At 38.8% G+C, this 21,010-nt stretch overlaps 1 protein-coding gene across 2 annotated transcripts in view; it reads left to right on the top strand.

Moving 5' to 3' along the window:
• CA13 (carbonic anhydrase 13) overlaps positions 1-15,632 on the top strand; it is a 40,558-nt gene extending 24,926 nt beyond the window's left edge. The window contains exons 4-7 of one of the 2 annotated variants that reach the window (XM_047783663.1): positions 392-487; positions 2,317-2,379; positions 2,897-3,052; positions 15,125-15,632. In XM_047783663.1, coding sequence (XP_047639619.1) covers positions 392-487; positions 2,317-2,379; positions 2,897-3,052; positions 15,125-15,244 — 435 coding nt within the window. In that variant the 3' untranslated portion in view covers positions 15,245-15,632. Of the gene's footprint in view, positions 1-391; positions 488-2,316; positions 2,380-2,896; positions 3,053-4,487; positions 4,713-15,124 lie in introns of those variants that run through there. The other variant, XM_047783662.1, reaches the window with a different exon arrangement.
• The last annotated feature ends 5,378 nt before the right edge of the window (positions 15,633-21,010 follow it).

The raw sequence follows: 21,010 nt of genomic DNA, 5'->3' as shown, positions 1-21,010 counted from the left end.
AATCAGAGCCACAGCTGCTGGCCTACGCCACAGCCACAGCAACTTGGGATCCGAGCGGCATCTGTGACCTTACCACAGCTCACAGCAATGCTGGATCCTTAACCCACTGAGTGAGGCAGGGAATGAACCTGCAACCTCATGGTTCCTAGTCAGATTTGTTTCCGCTGTATAGGAACTCCCTACTTTAGTTTTTAAAGTAGGAGTAGGAACTCCTACTTTAGTTTTTAGGTAAAAGTAAACAAGAGGATTCCATCCAAGGTTCTTGTGAAGAATACATTGTACATATAAACACATAGCACCAGAAGGTCTACATACATGTTTTATTTGCATCTATGTTTTTCAGAATGTTTTAAAAAATAGCATTTAATAATGTTGTGTTCCTCCCTTTCAGCTCCATGTTGTTCATTGGAATTCAGACAAATACCCCAGCTTTGTTGAGGCAGCTCATGAACCAGATGGACTGGCTGTCTTGGGGGTATTTTTACAGGTGAGAATCCACAGATTTCATTTTGAATTATTAGTCCACTATGTTGGATAAAGAGTTTCGGTTATAGAGTAGACATCCTACCGTTTTTAATAGTTAACTAGGTCTATGTTAATGTTTTTTTTTTTAAATTTTTTTCTTTTTTATTCTCTTTCTTTCCTTTCTCTCTTTCTCTCTTTCTCTCTCTCTTTCTCTCTTTCTCTTCTTTCTTTCTTTCTTTCTTTCTTTCTTTCTTTCTTTCTTTCTTTCTTTCTTTCTTTCTTTCTTTCTTTCTTCCTTCCTTCCTTCCTTCCTTCCTTCCTTCCTTCCTTCCTTCCTTCTTTTCTTTTCTTTTCTTTTCTTTTCTTTTCTTTTCTTTTCTTTTCTTTTCTTTTCTTTTCTTTTCTTTTCTTTTCTTTTGCCATGTCTGTGGTATGCAGAGGTTCCCAGGCCAGGAATCAAACCTGCGCCTATTACACTCTTCATTCATGGTACATTTAAGGGCCCAAAACTACCCTAGGAGCATTGTCTTATTCCTCTTATGGTCCATTGATCATTTTTATGTGAATAGCAAATGCAGCTGTAGCAACAATGAGTGTAGCAGAAGAAACAATTGAGAGATTTTGTTTTGTTTTGTTTTTGTTTGTTTGTGTTTTTTTGGTCTTTTTGCCTTTTCTTGAGCCACTCCCAGGGCATATGGAGGTTCCCAGGCTAGGGGTCTAATAGGAGCTGTAACTGCTGGCCTATGCCACAGCTCATGGCAACACTGGATCCTTAACCCACTGAGCAGGGCCAGGGATGGAACCAGCAACCTCATGGTTCCTAGTCAGATTCGTTAACCACTGTGCCACAACGGAAACTCCAACAACTGAGATCTTGAGAAGAAAATCTCTTCCTGATTGTTCAATATCTGGAAATACAGGAGAGGGTAAAGTTCAAAGTTCCTGATTCTTGATGCACTTTTTGACCACAGTGGTTGGCTATCCCAGACACTCTGACCATTTTAAAATATTTTGTCATATTTTCCTTTGTCTGATATTCACATGTGGTCAGACAGGTATTGCTGTCATAATACCTGTGGGTGGATTGGGCTGCCAGACTCCCATTGCAACCACATTCTTTAGGGCGTGTGCTTTCATTACTCCACCAGCTGTGTGTGTGAGGTTTTAACTTGTTGCACTGGGGCTGGGGAAGGCGTGGAGCAGAGACTGTCATGCATGGCAGCAGCTCCTTTTTTTGGTCATCAAGTCTGGGGGTGGTTATAATATCCAAGTAGGGCAAGACATTATACTTTAATCCTGAGGGACTTAAAACCCTCAGATGGATTCAGGACAACTTCAAATAATGAAAAGAGGCACATATCTTTTTCTGAAGGATTCTCCTCATGATGCTTTATTACCTTGATTTGGGACCTCATATCATTTGAGGCTGAAAGCGGGAGATGTTTTCCTCTAAGGTTTTGATGTCATAAGAGTTAATTTGGATCTAGGGTCTGCGTCACATCTGGTTTAATAGTGCAGGTGTTATGTAAGAGTTTCCTAAGCAAAGTTCCTATCAAGAGAACCTATATCCTAAACATTTATAAAGCCAAATAAATAGGAAGCTGTTACTGCTAGCTTTGGAATCAAAGTTATAGTTCAGCTAAGGAGCCCTGTAATATTATCTTGTTGTTTAGATTTTTCTGGCATGATAAGGCTAGCAGGTGAAAGAGAGCCTCATTATGGAACAATCAGTGTTTGTTCTGGGCTGGCTTACGTTTTATGAAAAAAGAATTTTAAAAAAGTGACTGAAATAGAGTGATTCAGACCTGATATGCTGCAGTAACCATTTCTTCTGAAATTTCGTGTTTTCAGATTGGTGAGCATAATTCTCAACTGCAAAAGATTACTGATATTTTGGATTCCATTAAAGAAAAGGTAAAATCAATTACTATTTGCTGATGTCTAATGTTTTCCTTATTTTCTCCTGAGTACTCCTATCTTTTTAAAAAGCTTGGACATAGCATATGCTCCTGGCTTTGAAGCAGGTTTGTAAAATACTTGACCAATAGGTCCAAAGTAATTTATTACCACTTATTTTTTGAAAATTATGGAGTCTTAAATTATCTAAGACAATCATGAATAGATCTCTTTATGCATAGTTTCTTTTATTGAAGTTTTGCAGAATAAGGCTCTAGTTGCAACACATTTTAAAGGCCACTCATATTAAAAAATAAATATTTTGCTTCTTAAATTAATCTAGATGATGTGCTGCTTCATCTATAATTTTAAGATTAAGGTAAATGCTTTATTTTTAAGAAGCAAAAGGCAAATACTCAATAACTCCATGAATTACAGAATTCCAGTAAAATAATATTTCAGTGGATGTATTTGTTTGAAGATCCATGTAAAGATTTCCTATTGTAATTTGTAAGAATTCTCTTTTCTTCCTCAGGGCAAACAAACTCGGTTCACGAATTTTGATCCATTATCTCTGCTTCCTCCATCCTGGGATTATTGGACATATCCTGGTTCCCTTACAGTCCCACCTCTTCTCGAGAGTGTCACCTGGATCATTTTAAAACAACCTATAAACATCAGCTCTCAGCAGGTATATCTCTTCTTCTATGTTGATCCCGATTCACTAGAGGAAGCTGGGCTAGGTCTTGCTTTATTTATTTATTTATTTATTTAAAAAAATTTTTTTTTTATTTTCCCACTGTACAGCAAGGGGGTCAGGTTATCCTTACATCTATACATTGCAATTACATTTTTTTCCCCCACCCTTTGTTCTGTTGCAACATGAGTATCTAGACAAAGTTCTCAATGCTATTTAGCAGGATCTCCTTGTATATCTATTCTAAGTTATGTCTGATAAGTCCAAGCTCCCGATCCCTCCCACTCCCTCCCCCTCCCATCAGGCAGCCACAAGTCTTTTGAACATCTCCTCAGAAAAGAAAATCATGGACTTGCTTTATTTTTTAATTTTTTAATTTTTATTTTATTTTTTTGTCTTTTTGTTTTTAGGGCCACACCCACCACATATGGAGGTTCCCAGGCTAGTGGTCAAATCGCAGTTACAGCTGCCAGCCTACACCATAGCCACAGCAACACAGGATCTGAGGTGCATCTGCGACCTACATGATAGCTCACGGGCAACGCCAGATCCTTAACCCACTGAGTGAGGCTAGGGATCGAGCCTGTATCCTCATGGTTCCTAATCGGATTCGTTTCTGCTGTGCCATGACGGGAACTCAAATTGCTTTTTTTTTTTTTTTTTAGCCCTGCCCTATTAATTATTCTGTTGTTTCAAAGTCTGTGTTTTCCCTTTATTAATCAGGTGGATCAGTTGGACCAGACGAGATTTGTGTCCCTTTCTTATTTGACATCTCTGATTAGATGATTTCTTGACCATTTCTTAAAAATGTAAAGGGCAAACAGGCACAGGTGAAAGTCAGGTGCCACTTTAAGGGCTCTACTCATTTCCTTTTGTATAGTCTGCGATATTAACAGAATGGAATACAAACAGGAAAATCAGGAGAGAGGCTAGTCCTAAAAGGTGACATTCTCCTTTTTGAGCTTGGTCCTGGACCTGCTTCCCCAGTAGATTTCACATCCAGAGAGTAAACGGTGAGAACAGCCAGAAGCATAGCACGCTAAGAAACGTGTGTACTTATTAAATTTAAGAAGTCTGATCTTTTGTTGACAAAACTTTTGTCAAGCTGCCTGAGAGCCTTTAAGCATTTGCTAAGAGGCTGTGGGTGGTCTCCTATGCTCTCCTTGTGAAGGTATTTCCTCACTCGTTCTTCTGATAAATGCTTGAGTCCTCATGGTTGGCTGAGCAGGCTGCATATCTCTGAGGCTCAGAAACTCTGGTCAGAGCTGTGAACTGACCATATTCCCCACCTGCCAGGTGGATGCCGTGTGCTCTGGAATGCTGTGTCTAATGGGTGTTGTTCTTGTTTTCATTTTATAATTTTTGTGCTGTGAAATCTTAGCAAAGCAATCTTAGCAAGAGCTGCATTTTTTTTTTTTTTTTTTTGCAGCTTCTGTTCCGGGCTGGCCCATCTGCCTGTTTATATCTTTCACCCAGTCCAAGCTTAGAACTGGTTCCCCTTTACGAAGGTCCTATCAGTAACTTTTCCCCTTGGGGTGTTGAACACATTCAACATCTGTCGATCTTCTCTTTAGGCTGAAAGCCAAATAATAATCGAAGGCATATTAAAGCACTTTATAAAAGCATTTTATAAAAGTCTGGGTAGAAATCCAAAACTTGACTGACACAGAAATTCCTGTGAATTTTTTCCATCATTATAAGGTGAGTTGCTTCATGAGAAAAATGACCTGTCACGGAATCAGTGGCCTTGTAATGGATTTCATTTTTCTCCCCTTTTTGTGCTAAATTGTTTACTTTTACATTCCTTGATTAAATTTGAACAGGTTAATAGTAAGAGTTAATAAGTTATAACATCAAGGTAGTCATAAAAAGGGGTTCATGTTTTTTTCTCATATTTCAAGAATATCTTTATTATTAAAAGCTAGTTGGAAAATAACTTTTTTTTCAATCTACCTATGATTTGGAAGAGACTATATCAAAATATGTTTTTAGTTACTTAAAATACATCAAGTTAACCTAATCAAAAATAATCCCTGTTAATCAAAAATAACTCCCTGCAAGTTTGGGAATGACTGCCTATCTGTAGATTCACTACTGTATTCATTAATATTAACTATTAATGTGGTTCTTATACAGTGAGGTATATAAAATAATAACAGTACTTTAGAACTGTAGTGTGATGGCATTCACTTAAATACTTTTTTTTTTTTTGGCTTTTTAGAGCTGCACCTGTGGCATATGGAGGTTTCCAGGCTGGGGGTGAAGTCAGAGCTGTAGCCACTGGCCTCCACAATAGCCACAGCAATGTGGGATCTGAGCCACGTTTGCAATCTGCACCACAGCTCATGGCAACGCCGGATCCTTAATCCACTGAGCCAGGCCAGGGATCGAACCTGCATCCTCATGGATACTAGTCAGATTCTTTTCCACTGAGTCATGGTGGGAACTCCAGGAATACTTTTAGAAGTTTTCATTTTTATTCAAGTTGAAATGATTAATAATCCAAAGTAATAATCCAAATTGTTACAATGATTATACCTTAATACAAATTATTATGATTATAATATCTTAATAATCCAAATTATCATGGTGATTTTAAGATTTAAAGAATGAAGCAAAAGATATCTTAAAAATTCAATCTCATTCTAACCATGGGAAAAGTGTCAGACAATGCCCAATGTGGAACTTTCTCAAAATACCTGATCAGTAGTCCTCAAAACTGTCAAGATCATCAAAAACAAGGTAAGTCAGAGAAATTGTCATAATCTAAAATGCTCAAGGAAACATAGCAACGAAATATGATTCTGTTTCCTGATAGGATCCTGGAACAGAAAAAACTTGACATAAAACAAAGGAAATCTAAATAAAGGATGGGAGTTCCCGTCGTGGCCCAGTGGTTAACGAATCCGACTAGGAACCATGAGGTTGCGGGTTCGGTCCCTGCCCTTGCTCAGTGGGTTAACGATCCGGCGTTGCCGTGAGCTGTGGTGTAGGTTGCAGACGCGGCTTGGATCCCGCATTGCTGTGGCTCTGGCGTAGGCCGGTGGCTCCAGCTCCGATTCAACCCCTAGCCTGGGAACCTCCATATGCCGTGGGAGCGGCCCAAGAAATAGCAACAACAACAACAAAAAAGACAAAAGACAAGAAATAAATAAATAAATAAATAAATAAATAAATAAATAAAGGATGGACTTCAGTTAATGATGACATTAATATTGTTTTACCAATTGTGAAAAATGTACCATACTAATGCAAGATGGTATTAACAGGGGAAACAGAGTGTTTAGGTATATGAGAACTAATTATTCTATCTTAGCAATAATTCTGTACATCCAAAAGTGTTCTAAAATAAAAAGCATATTTTAAAAATCCAAAACATGAGAGAGAAGATTATTTTGTTTTTTAGCTCTTTGATATAAAAATGAAAATGTCTTTTGTGTGTACCATTGACTTAAGAGTTACTTTTCAAAAGATAATTTTTAATCTTACTCTTTTAGCAGCTCTGTATTTTTGAAGTCATTGGAAAAAACTGCTTTTATTTACTTTCATCTTCCACCATCTAATGTTACTAGCTATGAAGATTAAATCCTTTTTTTAGTAAGTTGGTGCCAATTTTTTTTAAGATTTTCTCCTGCTGGTATTTCTTGCCAAGTCACTGTTTGACCTAAAAGACAAATCAGATGGTTTTCATTTTCTCTTTCTTGATTCAAATCCATTTTCCTTCCTAGAGTCATTTACTGAAATGCTTTATTTAACTTCCAGGCCAGTAAACAGATATACTGTTTTTTTTTTTTTTTTTGTACTTGTGATAATAGAGATACCATTTTCTTTGAAAGACTGACTTTTCTTGCCAAGTCTTTTTGGTTTATCCCAGATTTTCTAAATTGGTTTACTCAGCAGCTCAAATATTCAATGTGCAGAATATTTGGCTTTTATTCTGTGCTCTTTTTTTTCTCCCCCCAAATTCTCTTTTTCATTTATTATGATAAATGAATAAGTGATTAAAGATTAATAAAATTCATGAATTTTAGTGTACCATTGATTTTGGTTATTTTTATATTGCCATGCAACAATCACTGCAATCAAGATAAGAATAGAACCGGAGTTCCGTCTGGTACAGTGGGTTAAGGATCCAACTGCAGTAGCTTATATTGCTGCAGAGGCGTGGGTTGGATCCCCAGCCTGGCACAGTGTGTTAAAGGATCCAGCATTGCTGCAACTGTGGCATGGATTTTCAATCCCTGGCCCAGGAACTTCCATATGCAGCAGGTGCCGCCATTAAAAAAAAAAAAAAAAAAAAGTAGATTTCTTGACTGAAAAAGTTTCCTGTCCCTTTGTATTCCATTTTCTTTCCCACCCATGGCCCCAGGGAACCACTGAATGCTATCACTAGAATGTTTTTTCAGAATTTCATTTAAATGGAATATTTGCAGTAGCATAGACTTTTGTGTTTGACTTCTTACTTAGCATAATGTTTTAAAGATTTGTCAATTTCATTTTTGTTACCAAGTAATATTTATGGTATGGATACCATATTATTTTTTATCTGTTCACTGATTAGACATTTGGGTTGCTTCCAGTTTCAGACTATTATGAATCATAACTATCCATAATTAGATGTGAGGAATAGTTGGCCTACACACTTTTGTGTGGGCACATATTTTCATTTTTGTGGCAATACCTAGCACTGGATATCTTAGGTCATATGGTAAATTCATGTTTACATTTATAAGCTAAGGGCCATATTGTTTTCTAATGTGATTGTTCCATTTTCCATCCTTACCAGCAGGGTATGAAATTTGTAGTAGCTCTACATCCTTGTCAGGACTTGGCTTTGTCAGTCTTTTAAATTTTTTAACTTTTAGCCATTCTAGTGAGTATGTGTGACTTTTAATTTGCATTTATCTGAGGACTAGTGATGTTAAGCATTGTTTCATATGCTTATTGGCTATGCATGTATCTTCTGAAATAGCTGTTCAAATCATTTGTCTGTTTTTATCTTCATTTTTAAAAAATTTGCTTTGGAGTTCCTGTTGTAGATTAGTGGTTAACGAACCCAACTCGGAGCCACGAGGATGTGGGTTGGATCCTGACTTTGTTCCGTGGGTTATGGATCTGGAGTTGCCGTGAGCTGTGGTATAGATCACAGATGCGGTTCAGATCCTGTGTTGCTATGGCTGTGGCATAGGCTGGCAGCTATATCTCTGATTCTACTCCTAGCCTGGGAACCTCCATATGCTGTGAGTCATGAGGTCCTAAAAAGACAAAAGTAAATAAATAAATAATTAAATAAATAAAAATTTGTTTGAGGAGTTCTCTTGTGGCTAAGTGGGTTAAGGATCCAGTGTCACTGCAGTGGCTCCTGTGGTATGGGCTTGATCCCTGGTCTGGCAACTTCGCATGCCACAGGTGTGGCGAAAGAAGGAAAAGAAAAGAAAAGAAAAAAAATTGTTTTATGTTTGCCTTTTGTTTGTTTGGCTGTGCCCATGGCATGCAAACCCATGCCACAGAGACCCACATCTGGGACCCATGCCACAGCAGTGACAACACTGGATCGTTAACCTGCTGAGATACCAGGGACCACCTGCTCATTTTTAAATTGGGCTATTTGTCTTCTCATTATGAGTTACAAGAGATTTTTTTTTAATAAAATCTGGATAAAAGCCCTTTTTTCAACACATGCTTTGCAAAAGTTTTCTCTCAGTCTGTGGTTTGCTTTATTTATTTATTTACTTACTATGTCTTTTTTTGTTTGTTTTGGTTTTTTTTTAGGGCCGAACCCAAGGCATATGGAAGTTTCTAGGCAAGGTGTTGAATCAGAACTGCAGCTGTAGGCCTATGCCACAGGCACAGCAATTAGGGATCCAAGCCATGTCTGTGATTTACACCACAGCTCACGGTAAGAACAGATCCTTAACCCACTGATTGAGACCAGGGATTGAAACCACATCCTCATGGATATTAGTTGGGTTCATTACTGCTGAGCCACGACAGGAACTCCCCTTACTGTGTCGTTTGAAGAGCAAAAGTTAGAAAAAGTTCTTAATTTTGATTAAGTTAATTTTATCACTTTATCTTTTATAGTTTGTACTTTCGGTATCCTATTTAAGAAAGCTTTGCCTAGGAGTTCCCATTGTGGCTCAGTGGTTAACAAATCCAACTAGGAACCATGAAGTTGCAGGTTTGATCCCTGGCCTTGCTCAGTGGGTTAAAGATCTGGCATTGCCGTGAGCTGTGGTGTGGGTCGCAGACGTGGCTCGAATCCCGCATTGCTGTGGCTCTGGTGTAGGCTGGTGGCAACAGCTCTGATTAGACCCCTAGCCTGGGAACCTCCATATGCCACACATGCGGCCCTAGAAAAAGACAAAAAAAAATAATAATAATAAAAAAAAAGCTTTGCCTAACTATAACCACAAAATATTTTCCCTACTTTAATAGTTTTAGCTCTTACATTTAAGTCTTCTATATTTATGAATCAATTTTCTTGTGAAGGCTCTACCCTATTATCTTTCCTGTCCTTCTGATATTCATTTTTTTAAATTGAAGTATAGGTGACATACAGTATTATATCAGTTTCAAGTTATAGCATAGTGATTATATATAAAGTTATTGTAAAGTATTGGCTATATTTCCCTGTATTGTACATTACATCCTGTAACTTCTTTATTTTATACCATATAGTTTGTACTTCTCGTCACCTTAACCCGTATTGCCTATCCCCAACCCTCTCCCTTCTGGTAACCACTAGTTTGTTCCCTGTATCTGTGAGTCTGTTTCCATTTTGTTGCATTTGTTCATTTGTTTCATTTTTTAGATTCTACATATAAGTGAAAACATGCAATATTCTTCTTTCTCTGAATAATTTTACTAAGCATAATACCCCCTAGGTCTATCCATATTGTTGCAAATGGCAAAATTTCATTCTTTTTTATGGCCAAGTAATATTCCATTGTGTATATGTACCATATCTTCTTTATCCATTCATCTGTTTTTGGACGTGTAGGTTTCTTCCATATCTGATATTTTAATTACACAAATGTTTGATCTTTTAATAACATCTAACAGGTCTCCCTGATGCTCTGTTAGTTTTAACTCTTTTTAAAATCTCTGTTCTTACTGTGGATAATTTCTGTTGACCTGTATTCAAGTTCATTTGCTCTTTCCTTTGTCATGTCAATTGGTTAATTCTATCCAGTGAATTTTTATTTATCTTCAAATTTATTTTTTATTTTTATTTTTTGGCCATGGCATGTAGCAGCTTGATGTGGGATCTCAGATCATGTATTGAACCTGGGGCTGCAGCAGTGAAAATGCTGAATCCTAACCACTGGGCCATCAGGGAACTCCCAGTTTTTTGTTTTAGAAATTATATTTTTTAGCTCTAAAATTTCCATTTGATTCTCTTTTATTATTTCTGTTTCTCTGCTGAGATTTCCCATTACTCTGCTGAGATTTCTCATGCACTAAAAGTATGCTTTAACTTCATATAGCCCATAGTAGTTAAAGTAGCCACTTTAAAATCTTTGTTCCAAATTTGGTTCATCTTGGATATGACCTGATTGATTTTTCTTTCTTTGAGCATGTATTTCATTTTCTTGATTCTTTATATATTGAGTAATTATTTATGACATTCTAGATGATACAAAGTGGATATCCTGAGTCTGTTATTTTTCTCTGATGAATATTGCTTTCCTTGTGTTTCCTTTCCTTGCTGGGCTTGAACTGCAGATTTTCTTTTTTTGTGCAGTGGCTCCAGTGTCAGTACAGCCAAGTATGGAAGTGATAGGAAATAATCTAGAAAGATTAATTAATTGGAGAAAGATTAATTGGTGGTCAAGAGGCTTAGAAGCCATGCTAACAAGTTCGTTTTGGGTCTTCATAGTACTCAAAATGTTATATATTTTTATTTATTTATTGTCTTTTTGCCTTTTCTAGGGCCGCTCCCACAGCATATGGAGGTTCCCAAGCTAGGGGTCTAATCGGAACTGTAGCTGCCAGAGCCACAGCAACTCAGGATCTGAGCAGCATCTGCGACCTACACCACAGCTCATGGCAATGCCAGATCCTTAACCCACTGAGCAAGGCCAGGGATCAAACCCACAACCTCATGGTTCCTAGTCGGATTTGTTAACCACTGCTCCACAACGAGAACTCCATCAAAATGTTATTTATTTTAGAGCTGTATTTTGAAATGTTTATGTGTTTATACTTGAGATGATATGATATTTGGAATTGCTCTAAAATAATATAGTTTGGCCAGAAGTCAGAGGTGGAGAGAGAGAAAATGGGTGAGGGTATAGATGAAACAAAATTGGCTATGTGTTGATGACTGTTGAAGCTGCATGATGGTCTATTATATTGTTCTATCTACCTTTGTGTATGCCTGAAAGTTTCCATAATAAAAAGTAAATAAGAAGAGATTAGGGGAAAATAGAAAAAAAGAAAAGGAAAAAAAGAAAACAGAGATGCAGTGTAGTACTGTGGTTAGTGCATGGCTGATTTGCCAGATGGTGTATTTATTGAAACTTCCTGGCTATCCCTCAAGTTCCTAATCTTTCAAATTGGGGTAATGGTGTGTTATTGATAGGCTGGTTTGAGGATTAAATGAGATATGTAGTGTAAATCTTCTTTTGTCAAAGGGGAACTGTTTAAGACATTTGAGCACTAGAGTGACGGATCGAAGCTGTTTACAAAATATTAGGAAAGGGCATTTCTGCTTACTGGGTTTAGTAGAGGAGAAATTTAAACTTAACAGTATTAGAGCCAAAGAAAACAGTAAAACAGGTCATACCTACTTTAGCCTTGAACCTGAGCTGGAGAGATTCTTGCTGGGAACTATGCAGATGCAGAGTCAACCTTAGTGACAGAAGGACAGATTTTCTGCCTGAATGAAGCCAGGAGCCCACGGAGGGCATGAGACCGGTAAAGGCCAGTTGAATGTGTATTCTGAGGCCAGTGTGGTGGCGGAGGACACCGAAGCCAGGAAAAGTCAATCTAAGCAGATGCAGGTTCTACCTAACTGGGCTGAGTGACTGGGAGGAAGATCCAGACCCAAAAAGGGAAGAGGTTTCATAAGCCATTGGGATAAGTTCAGAGATTCTTACCAAAATAAGCAGGCTGTTCAGAGAAAGATCTAGACTAATGAGGCTAAGATGTTGTAGAGGTAGGGAGCCATGATCAACTTGCAGAGGAGTCAGAGGGACCTGGGGCTGGGGGGATAAATAAAGCCAAGGTCTTCCCTCATAGGCTAGTTGTGCTGGGTGAGGCTTGTGAGTCAGTGTCCTGATGCAGGACTCAGGATTCCTGCACAGTCACCTGGAGTGGCCACTCCACATAGACGTGGATTACCATGATCTGCACAAGGCTGTGTGACTTCCTTGTGGTTCTGGAGGTAGATTTTATTAGCCTCTGCTGCTTGACTTTACCAGAGAATTAGTGACGTCTCATCTGGCTTTAGCCATAATGATCTGGTCTAATGAAACATGAATAATAGCAAGTGGTAAATATTTGTCTTATCCTTCCCATATATATACTCTTTTAAATATTACTTGTGGAAGTCTATGGCTGCTTACATATAATACTTGAACTTTTCTCCATAGAGCGTGGTTATAATGTGTTGCCTATTTAGGAGTTCCCATTATAGCTCAGCGGGTTAAGAGCTCGACTAGTATGCGGGTTCAATTCCTGGCTCCCCACAGTGGGTTAAGAATCCAGCGTTGCCATGAGCTGTGGTGTAGGTCACAGACTTGGCTCGCATCCATCGTAGCTGTGGCTGTAGCTTAGGCTTGAGGATGTAGCTGCAGTTCATCCCCTAGCCTGGAAATTTCCGTGTGCCACAGGTGTGGCTCTAAAAAGAAAAAAAAAAAATAGTATTTCCTATTTATTATGAAGGCCTTCCATCACCTCTGCCTCCCAATCTGGCTAGTACTATAAGAGATATATATCAAGCTTCAGGTAAATGATGATGATGATGGAAACCTAATTGATGTGTCTTAGTCTGAATTTCTTTGACTCTTTGTTGAGGTGACTAGCAAAGCTTAGAGAGTGAAGGCTCTTGTTCTCAGCAGTTTACTAATTTGTGCTTACTGAAACAAGACAACAAAACAGGCACCAAAAACTTATGAGTATGGCCATGTGTTTTTAGTGAACATTTTTGAGACAGTAGAATTATTCAGGTAATTTACCCAATCTATATTTTATTACTATAGCCCTGTGCTTAGTCTCAAAAAATAATATTATATCACCAAAGAACTGCTAAATAATTTATAAAATTTCTTACAACAGAAAACTTTTAAGCAGTTAAAATACTGATGTAGATTTATATTTACTGACAAGCAAAGGATCTCTACTAAGTGAAACAATACGTTTCAAAAGAATAAGTATAGTTGAGATTATTTTGCAATAAAACATGTCAAGAATGTGCACTAGCTTGTGTGCATGTGTGTTTATGCATAGAGAGACATCTAGAAGGATATATTCCTTAATGTTAGCAGTGGTTATATTTTGTGATGTGTTTCCCAATAATTTGTGTTTTCTTGTGTACTGTATGAAGTTTGTAAGATAAATACGCATTTTGTGACTGTGTGTGTGATAAAAAAGCTCTTCTGTTGAGAAATATACCTATATCACTTAAATTATATTTATTTATGTATTTTTCTTTTTATGGCCACACCTGCAGCATATGGAAGTTCCAGGACCAGAGGTCAAATCAGAGTGCAGCTGGGGTCTGTGCCACAGCCCCAGCAACACCAAATCTAAGCCGCACTGCAGCTTGCGGCAACACTGGATCCTTAACCCAATGAGGGAGGCCACGGGTTGAACCTGTGTCCTCACAGAGACAAAATGTGACCTTAACCTGATGAGCTACAATAGGAACTCCACTGAAATTATATTTAAAAATTATTTGTGATTGAATGGTCCTAGGTTTTTTCATAATTAGTTGTTTATAAGGCACAAGCATGGTGAGAGAAAAATCATTGTTTAAGGAAAACAATGAGTAAAAGATGAAAATTCTGCAAGATGAATACTGCATGATTCCTGTGACAGTTTGGGCTGTGTTATGTTGGAGGGCTTGAAAGTGTTCAGTGTAGTTCCAAGGGCTGGATGACACTTATTTGAGGTTATCTATTCCAGTGCTTCCTTTCATAGATGAGCAAACTAAAGACTAAAGACAATAAATGATTTTCCCAAGGTCACACAGCTTACTAGCGGCAGAACCAGGACTGGGATTCAGCTTGGAAAGCCATTTCTACTGTTTCATTTTGCCCTTGTAGGTGACAGGCTCTGATTTCTAGATATGTACTTTTTTCTTTTCTTTTTTCTTTTTTTAGGGCCGCACTTGTGGCATATGAAGTTTCCCAGGCTAGAGGTCCATTTGGAGCCATCTGTGACCCATACCACAGCTCATGGCAATGCTGGATCCTTAACCCACTGAGTGAGGCCAGGGATCAAACCTTCAACCTCATGGTTCCTAGTCGGATTCGTTTCTGTTCACCACAATGGGAACTCCTAGATATGTACTTTTTATAAACCACATTCTAAATGTTGTTTCCTCTTATTACTTTAATCTTCAAATGGAGAATGCTTATAAACTTAATTTTTGAATCTATAGGTATTGATACAGTGGTAAGCATTTAGCAGAAGAGGAGTGCCCATTGTGGTGCAGTGGGTTAAGGACCACACAGTGTCCGTGAGGATGTGGGTTGGATCCCTGGCCTCCCTCAGTGGGTTAAGGATCCAGTGTTGCCATCAGCTGTTGTGTAGTTTGCAGATGTGGCTTGGATCTGATGTTGCTGTGGCTGTGGTGTAGGCTGGCAGCTTGCAGCTTCGATTCAAACCCTAGCCTGGGAACTTCCATATGCCGCAGGTGTGGCTGTTAAAAAAAAAAAAATCAGAGAGAGAGTTGCTTTATGATGTATGACTCATAATATAGAAAAATTTCACTGAAATACATTTAGTTCCTGGTAGGAGAAAGCTTATAGGTATTGTAATTTTCTATGCAGGACAATTCATTAACATTGGCATGACTGTCTCTGCTAAAACTAACTCTTCTCTTTTCTTCAACAGTTGGCCACATTCCGTACCCTCTTGTGTACAAAGGAGGGTGAAGTAGCAGCCTTTTTGTTGAGCAACCACCGTCCTCTACAGCCTCTGAAGGGCCGGAAAGTGAGAGCCTCTTTCCATTAAAAGCTGTCACCAGTAGAGCGCTCCAAACATGTCTGCGGAGAGAGAGCAAAGCAACGCAAACACAAAAAGCCCTACTAACAGTTCTTTTCTAGAATTCTACTTTATGGGTGCCATGTTGCTATCAGCTTCAGCCCACACACACAAAAAATAAGATCTTTTTAATCAAATGAATTTAAATCATCTGTTTCAGATTCGCACTCTCAAGTGTTCAAGCAGGAAACATTTTTGGATCTGTATTGAAACCCACGAAATACATCTGCTTCATCAAGCGTAACAACAGGGCGGGCATCACATACCCCAAATTGTATTTAAAATCTTCTCTTGGCATAGAGATGGATCAGTCATGTCTCAGTGATATTTGATAAAAACCTTAAGTTCATTCCCAGAATGAGAGGATTGTGGTACCTTTTTCTATTCAAGTGATTCTGCTTAATATCTTGATGTCATTCCAGTTTGTAAAATGTAGATCATATTTCCTTTTAAGGTGAATTTTCATTTGGGTTTTGTTGCAAAGAGGTATCTTCTTTGCAGGATACTTCTAATAAAATGAACAAAATGAGAGGCATGCGGGGTAGGTTATAGCAAATTAAAGCATCTTCTCTGCACTCAAAAATAGCCCATGCCCTTTTGGTGAGGAATTTCCCAGAAAAGAAACTTTTATGAATTATGCCATATATCTCATTCACTTGGTAATGTTAATGATAAATTGGATAATAATTGATCAAGCACAGTTGTTGCCAATTTATGGCATTAATGTTGTTTGGAACTAACAGATTACAAGATACCAGTGCTGGCAGAGCTGCCCAGGGACATGAGGAATAGATTGCCTAATTATACCCTGTGTTTTGGCAACGGAGCATGGAACAGTCCTGTGAAGGTCAGTGTTTTGTCAGTTGGTGGGGGAAGAGTTAACTTGTGTCTCATATATATAATCAGTCCACAAACCCTTCAAGCCATTTCCATGGCAACACCTGTCTCCCTTTTGATATATGCCCCTCTTTCTCTCAAGTAATTTTGTAAGTTGACTCTTGATATTCACTTTAACCTATTATCTCTTGTGTATTTTTGTTTGTTTTTGGCAAAGGAGGTGGGGAGGTCCTTTCACTCTTTCTGGTACAAGTGGAGTGGCACTAGGCATTAATTTAATAACCACATTTAAGAACTGAATACATGCACTCCTACACTTCTAGCAGTTCCAGTTGTGGATCACTGGGTTAAGAACCTGACCGTGTCCATGAGGATGTGGGTTCCATCCCTGGTCTTGCTCAGTGGGTTAAGGATCCATCATTGCCACAAGCTACATTGTAGGTTGCAGATGAGGCTTGGATCCAGTGTTGTTGTGGCTGTGATATAGGCCCTAGCTGCAGCTCTGATTTGACCCGTAGCCTGGGAACTTCCATATCACTCAGGTGCAGCCCTAAAAAGCTAAAAAAAAAAAACCAAAAAAACCCAAAAAAATACAACTTGAAAACATTCTGTGATGTCTTTTTGATAACTGATTATCAGTAAATTGCCTAATAATGTAATGATATATATGGTTGCATTAAGATGAACTCCTAAGGACAAGAGCTCCTCTTGTTTTCATTCCCTTTCCCAGTACCTAGCTTGAGGCCCTTCGGGAGATGGATGTGTTCTAAATATTTAATTAATTTAATATTTAAAAATTTTATTTTGTATCTTTGGTAATTATCTTGCTGCTTGCAGTCAAATCCATTGTAAGTTCATGTAACAAAGCACAAGTTATCGCTTGAAAATTGTTTTTTCTTAAAGGAATGCTTATTAAATATACCTGTGTAACCAGAAGTTCTAATGGTTTTAGCAATACCAGTACTGGAGTTATGGCTATGGTGCTATGGTTAACCCATAGCACCATAGCCATAACTGACATTGCTGCAGTTGTGGCATAGGTCGCAGCTGCAGCTCGGCTTTAGTCCATGGCCTGGGAACTTCTGTATGCTGTGAATGTGGGTGGAAAACAAACAAACAAACAAACAAAAAAAACCAACAAACCAGTATTGTGGAGTTCTCCTGTAGCTCAGTGGATTAAGGATCCTGTACTGTCATTGCTGAAGCTCTGGCTGAACAGATTCAGTCCTTGGCCCAAGAACTTCCACATGACATGGGGCACAGGCAGAAAATTAAAAAAAAAAAAATTACCAGTTTGGGAGTTCCCATCATGACTCAGTGGTAATAAACCTGATTAGTATCCATGGGGACTTGGGTTTGATCCCTGGTCTTGCTCAGTGGGTTAAGGATCCAGTATTGCTGTGAGCCGTGGTGTAGGTCGCAGATGTGGCTTGGGTTCCGAGTCGCTATGGCTGTGGCATACATAGGCAGGCGGCTACAGCTCCCATTCAACCCCTAGCCTGGGAAGTTCCATATGCCTTGCATGCGGCCCTAAAAAAAAAAAAAAAAAAAAAAAATCACCACTTTGGATGGGAAGTCATTTCTTTAGTTTGGAAACACTTGTTGTGAAGTATCCTAGTCAGAGAAAGAAGTCTGTTTTCTCAGAGAAAGTAATTTGCTCCATCTTGAAGGCTGTGGGATGGGAATTCTAGTTACTTGTATGAGAGTTACTACCTGGTAACTTTCTTCTACAGTATTCCATTGGTTCTACGCTACAGTCCGGACTTTAGTAGACTACAGAAATCCACACAGTACTGATTTCCTTGGAGACTGTCTGCTAATTTATCTTTTAGATGCAAAAGGTCTAAGTGTTATCTAAAGTTGTTGTCTTTTAAAAAGGCAAAAGAGTTGTAAATACTAGCATAGATATCTTCCCACCTGTATTAGATGTATATTTGTCAAGCATTTTGTATTTTAATTTAAATTGGATTCAACCTCAATAAAGATAATGAGACAAACTTTGAACTTGTAGATGCAAGACAAAGAATGAGATTACATTTTCACACTTTTTTTTTTGGAAAATAATTTCAAACTCACAGAAAAATTGAAAACAGCACAAAAACTGAATTATTTGAGAGTAAGCTGCTAACATGTTACTGCATCATCCCACAAACTTCAGTGTATATTTTCACAAGTTAGGACATTATCCTATATAACCACAGTACAGCTAAAACAACCATGAGGTTAACACTGCTTTATTATTACTGCCTATGCCACTCTAGGGTAAGTCTTCCATTTAATTGTTGTGTCTCCTTCTGTCTCTTGGGCCCAAGTCTTTATTTGGTTTTCATGATCTTGCAACCTCTGAAGATTATGGGGCAGTTATTTTACAGAATGTCCCTCAGTATGGGTTTGTTCGAGGTTTTCTTGTGATTAGATTCAGATTTGCATCATTGGTGGAAAGATCACAAAAGGCATGCTGGATTCTACCAGTCAAAATGATTTGTCCTCTAATGGGGATATATTCAGTTCATCCTTTAAAATGGTGTTTGCTAGGCTTCTCCACTGCCAAGTGCTTCTTTTTTCCTTTGTAATTAACAAATATTTGTGTGGCGAAATGTTGCTGAAATTTGGCCTCTGCCAGTGCTGAAGTGAAACGCAGAGGCAGTGTTTTGGGTAAAGGAGAAAAAGATAGCTCTATTGCTTTGCCAGGCAAAGGGGAAAAAGATAGCTCTATTGCTTTGCCAGGCAGGCTAATGCCTTCAAGACTGTGCCCTCCCCCTCCCCCCAGGAAGGGGTTAGGGGGTGGTATTATAGTTTGGGGAGTGGAATAAGGATCAGGGTAGAGGCAAGCTTGTACTGTTTCTCAAAGCTGGTGTTTAGTGGCCCCAGGACTGATTCTGGTGGTCCTACTTCTTCCCGAAATGAAGAACACTTCATCAAGTAGTTCTTCCAGTTGTTGGGGTTTTAGGTCTACAGAAAAGCTCAAAGATACTGTTCTGTATACTCCTTGAGGAGGAACCAGGACTCTGCCCCAAGACCGCACTGCTCCTCCCTGGTCTCTGCATCCTCTGCCTTCCCTGATTATCAACCGCCCTTTGGAACTCAGGGAAGGTCAAGAAGTCAGAGGCTTATTCTCTAAAAATAAGAACCCCATAGGGCACTAGCTCTGAGACGGAATAATAACTCAGGTAGCTAGTGTAAAAACATGGGCTTCGATATATGATCATGGTTTAAGATTTGTTAAAACAAATCTAGACAAACAGGCCTTGCTTGTTAGAAAATTAACTATTAAAAGTACATTTGTTTCACACCAAGGTGGACATTAACTCTTGACCTATACATTTGACTGCTAGCAAAAGAATGTAAAGAGTGGCAACTCACAGTCTAGGGGAAAGAAGAACAAAGTAGAAATAAAATTTATGGGGCATATCCATCTCTAAAGCCCCTATTGGATAAGGCCTGATATAGGTGACTGGACAAGGCCAAGAGGAAAAAGAATGATGTCTGGACCCCATGTTGGTACCCCGCTCCTTAAGAAATAAAAACCTGGGAGTTCCCGTCGTGGCGCAGTGGTTAACGAATCCGACTAAGAACCACGAGGTTGTGGGTTTGATCCCTGGCCTTGCTCAGTGGGTTAAGGATCCGGTGTTGCCGTGAGCTGTGGTGTAGGTTGCAGACGCGGCTCAGATCCCGCGTTGCTGTGGCTCTGGCGTAGGCCGGTGGCTGGGGCTCTGTTTCGACCCCTAGCCTGGGAATCTCCATATGCCGCTGGAGCAGCCCAAGAAATAGCAAAAAGACAAAAAAAAAAAAAAAAGACAAAAAAAAGAAATAAAAACCTCCATAGAACCATAGGAAGGTGGGACTCTTTCTCCCCCTCCCAGTGTCTGTACTGGGAGCTTTTTGCTTTTCTGTAATAAGTCTTTTGCTTGCTGCCTATGTGAGTGTGTTCTCCAAGTTCATTCTTTGGCTCCATGAACAAGAACCTGGATTCTGGTAACAGCTCGGTTACATAAACGCTTTGAGACTATGTAAATATCCTGTTTCTCATCAAACCTCCAATTTATCCTTTTGTTTCTATTCCAGATTTGAGATCCCTATTTTATTCAGTGGCTATCACTATCACATCTATTCTCACATGCATATTTTTCTTAATTTGGCCAGGAGAAGCACCTCCAAGCTGGCTTCTGTGACCTTCTGACACGTTGTCCCCACTTCCTTACTTTCTGACAGCAACGTGATGCTCCTGGCTCAGCTCATTCTGCACCTTTCCCAGCCCTGGAATCTAGGTTTTCTCCAAGGTTTCTTTTAGTGAAGAATAGTATGGAAAATACTAACACCTGTGTTCTAGATGTGCTGCTCCTGGAGCCTCTCGGTGGACAGAGGTCAGGAATGTACACACACACACACACACACACACACACACACACAATGTGTAGTCACATGTAGAACATTTATATTTCTGTATCCAAAAAAGAAAAAAAAAGGGAAAACTTGTTCTTGTGAGAGCCAAGGCTCTCCTATTTCTCCTCTGAGTGAAGCCTTCTACTGCCATCATCTGGACAACCAGGAAATTGTCTTCCACAGCACATGAAACAAAACCAGTGATTCAAATCTGGTCTGAAGACCTCTGAGGGGTCCTGAGACACCTTCAAGGGGTCAGTGAAATCAAAACTATTTTATAATAGTCTAGGATGCTATTTGCATCTTTCAATATTTTAATATTTCTAATATAACTTGAGGTCCTGCCTAGTGGTGCCTTAGGTTCTGCCAATGGAAATCTCCCACCCATTTTTTGTTCCTAGCAAACCACTCTTTCTCCTGTTCTAAGCATTCAATTTTGAAACATTTCTTTCCAGCCCTCTTTTTCTTTTTTTAAATTTAATTAATTAATTAATTTATTTATTTGTCTTTTTGCCA

Source organism: Phacochoerus africanus, chromosome 6 (genome assembly GCF_016906955.1).
Source record: "Phacochoerus africanus isolate WHEZ1 chromosome 6, ROS_Pafr_v1, whole genome shotgun sequence".
Classification (NCBI taxonomy): Eukaryota; Metazoa; Chordata; class Mammalia; order Artiodactyla; family Suidae; genus Phacochoerus; species Phacochoerus africanus.
The sequence above is the reverse complement of the archived record's forward strand: the minus strand, read 5'-3'. Positions and strand labels throughout refer to the sequence as shown.